The following is a 13,159-nucleotide window of genomic DNA, read 5'->3' on the forward strand; positions in this document are numbered from 1 at the left end:
GTTTATGTCTTTGACAAAAATGTTCTGCTCATGTTATGGACTAGTAACAAAGAGACCTGTGCCATTTTTAAGCAAAAGTCACAATATATGTTATATTCCTTCAGATTAAAGTTTCAAGTGTTTTGTTACATCAACAGGAAAGAGTTTTCAGTAGTACACATACATTTATATTTTTTAAAACAGGAAAGCTGTGTAGTGTAGTCACTGAGGACACGATTGAGGAAACATTGCTGTGTCATGCTGTGAATGTTGATGTGAGACGGTTATGTGTTAATGGCATCCGGTGGACATGTACTGTCAAATATAATCATGCAGTGCTTAGCTATTACTTAATATCAGCCACATGTCTTACTGTGGTATGTGTGTGTGTGTGTGTGGTCACTGGAACAGGAGATTGGGATTGTCCGATACATCCTGAGGCCCTGTCCCAAATGGCGCACTTCATGCGCACTTAAATTGCGTGTGCTCGCCGAGTCTACGAGTCCGTAGGCCGTCCCATTTAGCATTTTAACGCTCTGAAGTGTGCTCAGCAGCGCCCCCTTTGTACCCTTGAAGCGGTCTTCCGCGAAGCCCGCATAGATACAGGCTCCACGCACTTTAACTACCCAGGAATCCTTGCGAAAGGCCAATCAGACAACGGATGGGAGGAGATTTCGCTTACGGACAATTGTTAACATGGCTGAGAAGAAAATATTTAAGTGTAATTATCATTACGGTTTTTATGACAAGTTTATACAAACATTATGATCATCGACCAGTGGTTGATGTCTCAAACATAGGCTAATAATAGCGAGCTGAATAAGACGATCGCATTATGATTCATTAAATAAATAGAACAGAATGTCAGGGCTTTACTGAGTCATATGTAAACACAACAACAATAGGCAGCATATTTCCCCGAACCTGTAGCTCCTGTCCATAACAACAATCAGACCGTCTTCCTGTTTCCGGCGTGACGATCGAGTCTGTCCCAAAAATACCTCTCAATGCGGACTCGCGCTAAGGGCCCTATAGGTCTGCACTACATGACGTCACCGAAGTGTGGACTCTGAGGAAGTCCACAAGTCCGGAGTGTGCCATTTGGGACAGGGCCTGAGACTGTGCCAGGTTATTTATTGTACATGTGTTTTGTATTTCCATCTGTATTCTTAAAGGGATAGTTCACCCGGAAATGAAAATTGTCATTTACTCACGCTCAAGTTGTTCCAAACCTGTATGAGTTTCTTTCTTCTGTTGAACAAAAAATAAGATATTTTAAAGAATATGGGTAACCAAACAGTTTCTGGTCCCCATTGACTTCCGTATGAAAAATATATATATATTAATGGCAGTCAATTTAAGGCTTTGCTAAGTTAAAGGGTTGCGCTAGCATTATTGTTTTGCATTCCTCAGGTTTGTGGTTTCAGAGGACAGACAGTTAGATTAAATTCAAGCACAGGAGGATTGTGGGTAAAGGCATTCATTGCATAATTCATGTTAACTTATGTTTCCCATATAATTTAGAAACATTAAGTTAACTGACTAATTGATTCTTTAGTTTCACACTGACCCAAAGTTGTTTTACTAATGAAACATTTTAGTAAGATACATTTGTGAACAACTGTAGTTCTAGACATGGACGTGGCCATATTGTATTTTGTTTTGGCTGTAATTGTACCCATAATTTGATCTTGATCCCTAGTGCCTGGTTTAATGTAATCAGGTCTACATAATATTGTACTCTAGGTAATACACATTAACAGTATTATTACTGTTATTATGCCAAAAAATATAACTCTGTGATCTGTATCCTTCAGGGTATAATAGTTCATGCTCACTGGTTTTGATCATATCATTCATACACGATTCAGGGTTCCCACACTCCTGGAAAACCTGGGTTTAAACCTGGGAAGTTTAAATTTGTGACTTGGAATGTAGAAAATAAGTAAACTTCATGAGCTACACTCTTTGTAAATTTTACAAAGCCTTATCTAGTAATCATGGGTGAATGGAAAGGTCATGGAAAAATCATTGTTTGAAAGTTTTGGGAACCCTGACACTTGCAATCTCTCTGAATGCATGCATTTTAATTTTGATAGGAGTGAACATGCTATGAAAGCTTGTTTCTGCCAAGAAAACAAGATGACATCTCGCAAATGTGAGTGAAAAAGTCCGATTTGTGAGATAAAAAGTGTCAATTACCTTTTTTATTCAGTGGCGGAAACGAGCTTCCATAGTATACAGACTTCAAAGTAGGAAAACCTCATTTCTGTTTTAGACACTATATGTGTGTGTTTGTGTGTGTGCTGTTTAAAACTAAGCTCTGAGTTTAATCACTGTACCACCATCTATGTACTGTGTTCAGTTGTCATTTCTTTAAGCTGTATAGCTGTCACTGTTGGGCATGTGTATTTTAAACATTCATTTACGCACTTGAAAGAGGATGTGCAGAAAATTTGTGTAATTTACCCCAAATGTGTATGTTTTATTTGTTTAGGTTCACATTGTGGATATTTCATTGGTGTCTAGATGTATCTCATAGTTTGTTTTTTGTAATTAATTTATGTCTGAAGCTTTAGGCACTGGCAGATTATATTAGTGATCATGTTTCTAAACATTTCTAAAACTGAACTGTGCACAATGTGTAACGTTTTTTATTTGCAAAATATTATTTCTCAACACAAGCTCCACTGTAACACAGATTATCTATCTTTGGTTTTAATTATCCCAGTTTTCCTGTCCAAGTATTTGTTAATGATCATAAATAAAAAAACATTCATCAGATATTGATCCTGTTGCTTCCAGTCGGAGAACGGATGGAGCCTCGCGTCTGAGTGCAACACCTAAACAGAATCATGTTATAAATGAAGGAAATAGTGGTGATGAGAAACAAGATTTTATTTTCCTGTTTTTAATAAATTACGTAGTTCAATATGTGTACGCGAAAATGACCATTGTACAGAATTATGTTGCGCATTCTGGATCAAATCAGCTGAAATTGTTGTAGCATGAATATATTGTGTCAGAGATATGTAACATGGATATTTGGTCTGAATTACAACTGTAAAATAAATGTGAAAGGAAGCTTAAAAAGTATCTCTGGTGTTTGTGTGTATTTGTGCAAAGCCAATGATCTGCTAAATAAAGCGCTAATGTTGCTTTTGACACTTACAGGGATGCAATAAATAAATCTTAATTCAATTAAAAGTTAGAATATCAAGCCAAGAACATATTGAAGTGAAAGTAAGAAAAGTATGTATTCAAGTAAAATGTTTTTTAAAAAGTCTGAACTTTGACACAGTGTCGTCCCATTGGCTTTTATTGTATGGACGAAAGCAGTTGAAACTCAAATACACCCGTACAAGCATAGATGTTTCTGTGTTAAAAGATTCAGGTACACTTCATAAACATTCTTTCCTCTAATGCTGTTGCTATTCTGGTATTATTTACTTTGTTGGCTGGTTTTAAGACTCGGGACATGAATGATTGGAGTAACAGGAGAAAGGGCATCATCTCTATTTCCCAGCATTCCACTGGCTGCCTGAAATGGGCACAACTGATCAAGGCTAGGGTGTGTCACAGTGAGCCAGCAAGAAACCAGACACCTTCCCCTTCTGGCACATGCACACATTTCCAGCTGCAAACCAACACAGGCCCCCATCGTCCTGTTCGAGCACTGGGGCAGAGCGACTGCCCTCTGCCTCGAGAGACTGGAAATCCACATAAGAACAGCACAGAGACATGGAGACGGTGGCGTCTCATCTCCTCAGCTGTGCTTTCGCTCTCCTAACTTAGTTTCCCAGTGAGTGTGGGGTCAGCGGGGGCACGCGGCCATGTCTCTTCCACTGGATATACGCTCTGACCACAAAGACCCCTCGATGGGGACGCTGGAGAAACAACTCATCTGTCCCATCTGCCTGGACGTGTTTACGAAACCAGTCGTTATTCTGCCCTGTCTGCACAACCTCTGCCGCAAGTGTGCCAATGAACTGTACCAGGTGTGTACCATGTGCCAAGAGGAGGATGGTTTATGTGTGGATGTAGGAACATTTTGTGTTACCCTTATGAAAAATAAGTATACTTCAATTTCATTTTATGAAGTATACTTAGGTAAAGTTCAAGTGTATTTTAAGTATACTTTATGTAAGCTAAGTACACTATTATCAATGCACTAGAAGTATACTGTTTCAATACTACTTGGGAATAAATTGGCCCACTTTTTAATGTATAAAAGTAATGTATAAAACTTTTAATGACACAACTACGTTTTTCGTTTGTACTGCAACTATACTTCAAGTGTACTTATTATAAGTATACAGATAGTTTACAGAAGTCAAATACTTGTAGCATATTTTTTAGTTTATGAAAGAACACTTTGAAGTATACTCTCAGTAAACTACTAGTTTACTGTAGTAGTTTTATACTGCAAGTATACTTGTACGTTTTCTTTAAGTGAACAACATCATACTTGTAGATTTCTCATTATACATTATATTTGCTTTTCATGTATATTACTATGTTCCTATATTATTATTTTTTTATACTTGAAATATACCTTTAACTCTCTTCCCATTTTAAAAACATTTTATTCGCTTCATGTTTCATTTTTATCAACACTTCAATGTATGTTTCATAAAAAAAAGCAATATTGTAAACAAAAAGCTAAATCTGAATCCCCAGATGGGATTCAGAACGATGATCAAAACACAGATGGAGTAGATCAAGTCCATCAACACCCCAAAAGCTTCACAGTTATTATTAACCCTTCCTGGTTTGACTTTCTTATTTTTAGTTTCAAAGAAATATACTAATAGCACACTTGAAAAAAATTATTTTTCATAAGGGTAACCATCAATGCACAAGTACATTTTCAAGCCTTTGTTAAGATGATAAATTCTCAAAATAGGATTTCTCAAAAAAAGGATCCTTTCCATTGCTCCATTGCACAAAAAGTTCTTCGGATTATTACAATATTTTTCAGATTAAGAGTGTACACAGACAGTTCATCTGTACATGACATGAGGTGTCAGTTTCTTTCATAAACCATAGTCTTTTCTATGAGCTAAAATGCTATTTGCTAAGACCTATGGATGGTCAATAACATGTAAAGGTGCTTGTATACACATGCACGGAGTAACTGACATGACTGCAGTAAACAGACAGCTTTCTAGACACCTGTCATGCTAATATGTGAAACCCAACAGGTGCAGATTGTAAATGTTTAAACTCAATCCCCAGCCTGAGATCTGGGGTATAAATATAGGTGATGGCCTACATTTGATGCATTTGAGCCGTCAGGCGTTTAGCGCTCATGCAATGCACAATGGATGTATTGATATGAAAAGAAAGTCCTTAGTAATGCTAAATGTTTGGCCTCCATAATCCTTCTCCTCTGCACCTAACTGAAGTTTGATACCTCGCCAGTCTTCCATTACACTTCCACATATAGGCAAAGGTTAAACGTCATGAGTAAGTTGGGAAAGTGGTCCGAAGGAACGCTAAAAACACTTGTTAATCTCTTCTCCTCTAAGAACCACTGTTGGACAAAATTTTGAATTTAAGAACTAGAATTTTAAATTAAGAGAGAGTTAAATTTTTAATTAATTATGCTCAGGAGGTTAAATTAAAATCTGAATTGGATTATTAGAAAGTGAAATTTTGTTAATTGCAGTTCAGAGAAATTCATCAGATAATGTCATTCAGGGAAATGCATGAACTCCATATGCATGGTCCATAAATCTGTAAAGAATATAAAAAAAAATTTTATAAAAGAAAATGAAAAAAAGATCCAAATCACTTTCACAAACATTAGTTCAACAACCTAAATTACACTTATTGGGGTCATATGATTTTTTTTTTTTTATTCCACTTCCTTAAAACTGCAGTCCGTAACTTTTGCCGTTCTAGCGGTTAATAAACAGAACTCCATGCGTCTTGCGGAACAACATAGTAGCCGGAGCTATTCTTCTCTGTTTATGTCTATGATGAGTCACGCAGGTACTAAGCTACTCCGCAGCGTTGCCGACCCAACCAGTCTAAAATAGTCCGAACATTTACACTTACAGGTGTACCATAGTGAATCAGGATAAGACAAAAACACGGTTTGGAAAGGATTTCTGATGTAATTGCTTATTATATACATTTTGTAAATTTTGAACACAAAAAAAAAAGCTTTAAAATTCAAATCTGATTTGCAGTTCACAGTTCACATACACTTGCCTTTTGACCTCTCGGAGTGAGTGCTGTGTCACTTTAAAACTGGTGAGATCAGTCTCAAACTCCTCTGTTTACAATCTACAATGTGGACTGTATTACACAGTTACTAGATTACAGACATATGGGTTAACACATTTCCAGACAGCAATTCTGGAACAGGACACACAGAACAAAACGCAGATTCACACAACCACAGAATTCAGACCATAGAGTAAGATCATCTTACCCTTGAAGAACACACGGTGCATCTCTAGAGAGGTACATGAGAGTCCAATTAATCTAACAAAGTGATGATGTAATTTAGTCCAGTTAACCATCCTAGCCGTTTATTTTTTATATCTTCCTTAAAAAGAATTGATACACAAATCCTGCTGACAGCTGAAGAACAGCATGCTGAGTAAGATGTGCAGCCATCTCTCTTCCAGGTTGGAATTGGAGGCCGTTTCCGTTGCCCTTCCTGTCGGCGTGAGGTTGTCTTGGACCGTCATGGAGTTTATGGACTTCAGCGCAATTTACTTGTGGAGAACATTATTGATGTTTACAAGCAGGAACTGCAGGAGTCTGAAAGGTCAGGTCAGGAGTGTATTGATTGAATAACTTTTGTCAACAGAGATGATCTAGTAAATAATTCGATTTTTTTTTTTGTAATAGTTTTTTTTAAATGGGACAAATTATTGAACCTTTATATAAAAAATTACAACAAAGAAGTAAATACTGTAAGTTGGTGTATGTTTTTTTTGTTTAGTATTATATTTGATACTGTCACAGTGTCTGGTTTATGTTCCTTGGGTCACCACTAGATGTCCTCCTTCCCCACGGTGTCCATCACACTCTTGAACTACATCCCCCATGATCCTTGTCTTTTCATTGCACTCAGCTGTCTCTTATCACTGATTATTGCACTCAGCCTGTTCCCCATTAGCATTGTCATTTCCCTGTGTATATAACCCTGTCTGTTTCAGTATGTGTCACGGAGTCCTTGTTTGTATCACACCACTTCTTAGGTCGGTTGTTGACTGTGTCTTGTTTTGTTCTTGTGTTGGATTGCTTCTTTGGATTTTGACCTCTGCATGGACTGGATTATGATGTAACGGATTGGCCCACAATAAATATACTGCGCTTGGATCTTCTCTGTCTCCTTGAGTGTGGATCGTGACAGAGCCTGTTCCAGCGCCAGAGCCGGTGTTTGTTTCTGTGTTTGTTTCTGTTCTTGTGGCTGTTATAGTTTTTGTGTCTGATCCTGAGCCGGTGTCGGTGTCTGATCCTGAGCCGGTGTCGGTGTCTGATCCTGAGCCGGTGTCGGTGTCTGATCCTGAGCCGGTGTCGGTGTCTGATCCTGAGCCGGTATCACTGCCCTGGCCGCCCGAGGGGTCTTCTCCGCCCTGGCCGCCCGATGGGTCGTCTTCACCACCCTGGCCGCCCGATGGGTCGTCTTCACCGCCCTGGCCGCCCAAGGGGTCGTCTTCACCGCCCTGGCCGCCCGATGGGTCGTCTTCACCGCCCTGGCCGCCCGATGGGTCGTCTTCACCGCCGTGGCCGCCAGAGTGGTCGTCTTCGCCCTGGTCGTCCAAAGGACCTGTCCCGTCCCGGCCGCCTGCACTGCCTGATTCGCCCTGGCCGCCAGATGGACTGTCGTTTCCACCCTGGCCGCCTGAAGGGTATTCACCGCCCTGGCCGCCCGAGGGAAAGTCTCCGCCCTGGCCGCCCGAGGGAAAGTCTCCGCCCTGGCCGCCCGAGGGAAAGTCTCCGCCCTGGCCGCCCGAGGGAAAGTCTCCGCCCTGGCCGCCCGAGGGAAATTCTCCGCCCTGGCCGCCCGAGGGAAATTCTCCGCCCTGGCCGCCCGAGGGAAAGTCTCCGCCCTGGCCGCCCGAGGGAAAGTCTCTGTCCTGGCCGCCCGAGGGACTGTCGTCTCCGCCCTGGCCGCCAGATGAACTGTCACTCCCTGTCCCCGTTTCTCTCCATGGACCTGGCCCCCCATCCCTCCCCCTGATCCTCCACCAGTCCACCTCCCGCCTGGACACTTGTTTGTCTGTCACGTCTTGGAGCGTCTGGTAGCCGCTCCGTAGAGGGGGGGTTATGTCACAGTGTCTGGTTTATGTTCCTTGGGTCACCACTAGATGTCCTCCTTCCCCACGGTGTCCATCACACTCTTGAACTACATCCCCCATGATCCTTGTCTTTTCATTGCACTCAGCTGTCTCTTATCACTGATTATTGCACTCAGCCTGTTCCCCATTAGCATTGTCATTTCCCTGTGTATATAACCCTGTCTGTTTCAGTATGTGTCACGGAGTCCTTGTTTGTATCACACCACTTCTTAGGTCGGTTGTTGACTGTGTCTTGTTTTGTTCTTGTGTTGGATTGCTTCTTTGGATTTTGACCTCTGCATGGACTGGATTATGATGTAACGGATTGGCCCACAATAAATATACTGCGCTTGGATCTTCTCTGTCTCCTTGAGTGTGGATCGTGACAGATACATCAGTCTTTTATGGCTCGTTTGTATGATATAGGATATAATCAGAGGTGGACAGTGACAATACATTTACTTGAGTATCTGTACTTTACTTGAGAATAATTTTTTTCTGGAAACTTTTTACTTTAACTTCACTACATTTCAAAGACAAATATCGTACATTTTACTCCACTACAATTCTGTCAAGGACCTTTAGTAGAAAGTAGTAACGTCGGACAGACGTTTTGGTTGCAGGGGTTGCATTTTGGTTGGAAATGAAAGTTGGGTTGACGTCAGAACCCGACTGATGTTGGTTTCTGACGTCAACCCGATTTTCATTTTCAACCACAATACAACGTCTGACCAACGTTGGAGATTAATGTCAGATTTTTAGAGCACAGAATTTCGCTGTCAACTCACATTTTAATTTTTTTAGATATTGGATGATCAAGTAAACATAAGTTGCTTTGGTCAAGTAAATGTTTATAAAAATCAAATAAGAAAAAAACTTTCACAGAAAAATGACACCTGAAGAGGGACATTTTTGCAATTAAAAGATCTTTTAATTGTGCTATAAAAAAGTATAAACTGTCAATCAGATAACAGAAGGCATGGAGTAGATTGTGTAAACAGGTTTTTCAGCATCGTTTTAATCATTTTGATCATTAGTGGCTATATAAATGTGTGTTTGAGCTGTTTTAACTGAAAGCAACTTAAAACTTGATTTATCTTAAAATATGTCCGTGCTATTGTTTTTTCTCAAGATGCACATCAGTATTTTCTTTCTTTTTTCTTTTATAAGGCACGTTTATAAATTCTGCTTAAATGCCGCAATTGAACTAAGGCCTAATCCTGGCTTAATCTAAACCCTGTCTAAATAAAAGATTCTGGTTAATATATAGCCCCTTCTAGTGACACTTTGGTTGTCGGTATATTAAACACTTTGACTTGATCTTGAATTTAAATCAGTGTGTTTCTAGCTCTAGGCCTCCACCACCAAAGCCTCTTCCACAGTTTAACTGTGCAGACCATGAAGATGAGAAGCTTAATATTTATTGCATCACGTGTCAGGTGCCCACCTGCTCTCTCTGTAAGGTGTTTGGGGCACACAAGAACTGCCAAGTAGTTCCCCTGCCTGATGTTTACCTGCAAGAGAAGGTATGGCCTATATTTGTTTCATCGTGTTACATCTTTACACCATTCAGAACAATTCATTAATTTCACTTCTTGTAGGCTGAACTAAATGACAGAGTTGCTTCTTTGGTTGCCACAAATGAACGTGTTCAGTCATTTGTTAATGAACTAGAGGCACTCTGCAGGAACATAGAGGTTCGTGTGGATCTTTCTGAAGAAATGACTTGCAATGAAACATCAAAAAAGACATTTAACAACAAACAGATTATCCATTAATGCTTACAATGCCCATTTGACAGGAAAACAGCAGGATTCAGAAACAGATTCTGTGTAAGAAGTTTGATCGCATGTCTGCCATTCTGGAGGAACGTCGTAAGATCATGACCCAACAAATCACTTCTGAGCAGAAAGAAAAGAGTGGCTGGACCCAATCTTTACTGCAAACCTACAGTGAGCATGTGGACACAAACTCAAAGTTGATCCAGGAAGCCCAGAATGCCATAGAAGAGCCAGAGATGGCTTCTTTTGTCCAGGTGTTATATCTTTTGTTTGGGGCTCCTCAGTAATCCTCCATTTTGAATGTCAAGCATGCAAAGTTTGATATATATATATTTTTTATCTCTTCCTAATAGATCTCAAAAGATCTTATTGTGAAGTAAGTCTCATCTTTTTAGCAAATTTAGCATCAGTTAGATTGTTCAGAAGATTCATCTAACAATCAACAGTATCTGTCATTTTCTCTGAAGGGTTGGTGAAGCATCTAATTGCTTCACTCTGGAGACCCTGGATCCTGATTATGAGAACATGAATCACTACAAAGTGGATTTCGATGCAGAAGAGAGAGTTCTGCACCAGATGGATTTCTTGGAGAGTGAGCATCAGACACCCAATAGATTAACTAATATCCTTTATTTTTAAAACTCCTCTGATTAATGCTGGAAACTTTACAGTTGAAGAAGAGGTGGAGGAAACGCCCGATGAACAAGAGTCAGAACCTGAATCTGAACCCGAACCAGTTCTGACACCAGAACCTGACCCTGAACCAGATCAGGATCTGAAATCAGAGGCTTCTGAGATGACAAATCCAACACCGGAGACACCGGAGACACCGGAGGACAATTGGGAACAAGAAGGTGGCTGTGGAGACATCAGAAAAGAGGCTGTTTGTGAGAAGAATAGCTTAAGCACTTCACAGGTATACATTCATCTCCTAGTATGTCCATCTGGTCACCGTGATTTTGCCAAGTAAGACATGTTCCTAGATCAACATATTTTGATACCCCTACCCATAACTTTTCCTTAAAATCAGAGGGAAATGATAGGTGAATAACACTGATGTAGAAGCACGGTTGTAAGCCTAAACTTGACATAAACTGTAAACTTGTCCCTCAAACCTGATTGGTTGATTGAAATGTTATTCCAGAATCAACAAAGATGTTGATCCAGTAACATGTTGTAGTTGGTGGAATCACATTCACCGTGTTGGTCTACAACTTCAGTCAAAGTTTTCAAGAACGTTTTCTGCACATTTCAATAACTTAAAGACATAATAAACACCATCATCTGTGGTTTTTGATCTCATTCCCAGTCATACTGCAATTGACATATGTCAGTGATAATACTTTTCCATCTTTCCTCAGGTTGTCACTCTAGCCCTTTATTTCCTGGCCTTTCTGGTCATCCTACAGCGAATATGGGGAAGCATTCAGTGCCTTACTTGTATATAGCAGAGGTGAAGAGACAGTCTAATAAAGCTCATGTTATTTTGAATAGCAATAAAAATCAAAGCCAAAGATTTGTGTTTAAATTGAGGAAGGTTTAAGATAAGACTTTTAAGGTAAAATGTCTCTATGCTCATGCATGAAAATAAAGTCACTTTACCTAATTTTCTGCAGACTGGCAAACCTGTGAGCTCCGCTCTAGAAGGACTGAGCCCTCCAGGTCAGCAGTGAGCCGATTCATCTCTGATTCTCCTTCTCCTGGTTCATTGCACCTACCAATAAGAAGTGACCCTTCTGCTCAAAGCAAGAATGATGACAGAAAGGGGTCTATGGACCATCTCCTCCATTTGGTTCTTGACAAAACCTTCCCTGTGTTTGTTCAAATAATTAAAACATCATGTCTACTTATTTTTGGTTTTGTTTTTTCGTTCAATAACTCTCTTGCAATAATAGTCAATGACAATTCTCCAATTCTCACCATTTGTTACCGTAGTGCTTCAAGGCAATATATTACCTTGAGTTCCCATCTCCCACCCTAGGTTGTCATGAGATGAATGGATGAAATGTTTTTTTACAGTAGTGTTATATTCAATAAAAGGCTTTTCTTATCTGTTGATGAATTTGTTTGTATAAATAGTGTAATCCTAAGAGTTTCTGGCTTCAACTGTCAATGTTTGTTTGGATTGACTGCCGCTTTGAGCCGTGCGTTATGTAAAATCGACAAAAATAGCCCAGAAAATCACTGTCATAACAAATACAAAAACAACATATTGTGCACACGAATTAAAAACTCCTTCACAATTTATTAACTATTAGTTCCCTCATTTTAGTTAAATTGTCGATTTAACTAAATTAAATTGAGGGAACTAATTAGTACAACATGGCCATAATTTCGCAAAAACGAGATAATTAATTAATAAAACATGGCCACGATCAAGTCGTGAGAATGAATTCTTATGTGGCCACAATATTTATTCTTACTTCCGCATGTCGTGTCAGGGCTTGGCATGAAACACAAGTTGTGATAGTCTTTTCTTCCGTATTGTGAAATTATATCTGAGTGAAATCTGAAATTGCTTCTCAAACAAGAAAAAATTTAACACCGGACTTGATTTTGTTCACCGGTAATTGATTAGATTTGGATGGTTGTCGTTTGCTATTGCTGTAATGTCATGTGAGTGACAGGTTGTCCCGTCCTCACGCCAGTAAACACATCATGAGAGAAGAGGAGAGAGGTGCTTCTCAATATCCCTCCTGGTTTCCATCCTATGACCCGGAAACCAATCGAGCTCAGCCATCTTGAAGGACATCTCAATTCTCTAATTGCACCGTGAGGAACGAGGATTGAGGAAGCTTCCAGAGGAGCTATGAGCGAGGAAACACATCTGTGGAAGTTTTTTTTTTGTCAAGAAACCTGACGCATGTAGGCTATAAATTCTCCTCCTCCTTCACATCTGTCACAATAATTTTTATTTATGCTTTACCTTTGCAGTTTAAATAAATCATATATCACAAATATAGCAACAGGGCATCTTGCTTGTTATTATTTATTAATTTCTTAAATAACCACACTTTAACAACATCAGGGCAGATCCTTTGAGCGCAGCTGATGACGTGACACTCGAGTGATCAAGGATATTCCAATATAGCCTAC

General features: G+C 39.7%; 1 protein-coding gene across 2 annotated transcripts; it reads left to right on the forward strand.

The window, feature by feature from the left end:
• Positions 1–3,580: 3,580 nt before the first annotated feature.
• trim101 (tripartite motif containing 101) lies at positions 3,581–11,711 on the forward strand. 2 transcript variants are annotated; one of them, XM_056238193.1, is made up of 10 exons: positions 3,581–3,977; positions 6,606–6,763; positions 9,631–9,808; positions 9,884–9,979; positions 10,084–10,317; positions 10,417–10,439; positions 10,531–10,655; positions 10,735–10,979; positions 11,425–11,516; positions 11,647–11,711. In XM_056238193.1, exons 1-9 carry the CDS (start codon positions 3,813–3,815, stop codon positions 11,509–11,511), a joined length of 1,311 nt encoding a protein of 436 aa, XP_056094168.1. In that variant the 5' UTR covers positions 3,581–3,812; the 3' UTR covers positions 11,512–11,516; positions 11,647–11,711. The 2 variants fall into 2 exon arrangements, with proteins under 2 accessions (XP_056094168.1, XP_056094167.1); XM_056238192.1 differs by lacking the exon at positions 11,647–11,711 and having other exon boundaries at positions 11,425–11,517.
• The last annotated feature ends 1,448 nt before the right edge of the window (positions 11,712–13,159 follow it).

The sequence above is a fragment of the Rhinichthys klamathensis genome, unplaced genomic scaffold (assembly GCF_029890125.1).
Source record: "Rhinichthys klamathensis goyatoka isolate OS25496 unplaced genomic scaffold, OSU_Roscu_1.1 h1tg000510l_1, whole genome shotgun sequence".
Classification (NCBI taxonomy): domain Eukaryota; kingdom Metazoa; phylum Chordata; class Actinopteri; order Cypriniformes; family Leuciscidae; genus Rhinichthys; species Rhinichthys klamathensis.

Coding starts and splice junctions, on each gene's coding strand:
- trim101 (XM_056238193.1), top strand. CDS start 3,813: ATGTCTCTTCCACTGGATATACGCTCTGACCACAAAGACCCCTCGATG. Junction 10,440..10,530: donor TCAAAAGATCTTATTGTGAA/GTAAGTCTCATC, acceptor TTTTCTCTGAAG/GGTTGGTGAAGCATCTAATT. Junction 10,656..10,734: donor CCAGATGGATTTCTTGGAGA/GTGAGCATCAGA, acceptor GAAACTTTACAG/TTGAAGAAGAGGTGGAGGAA.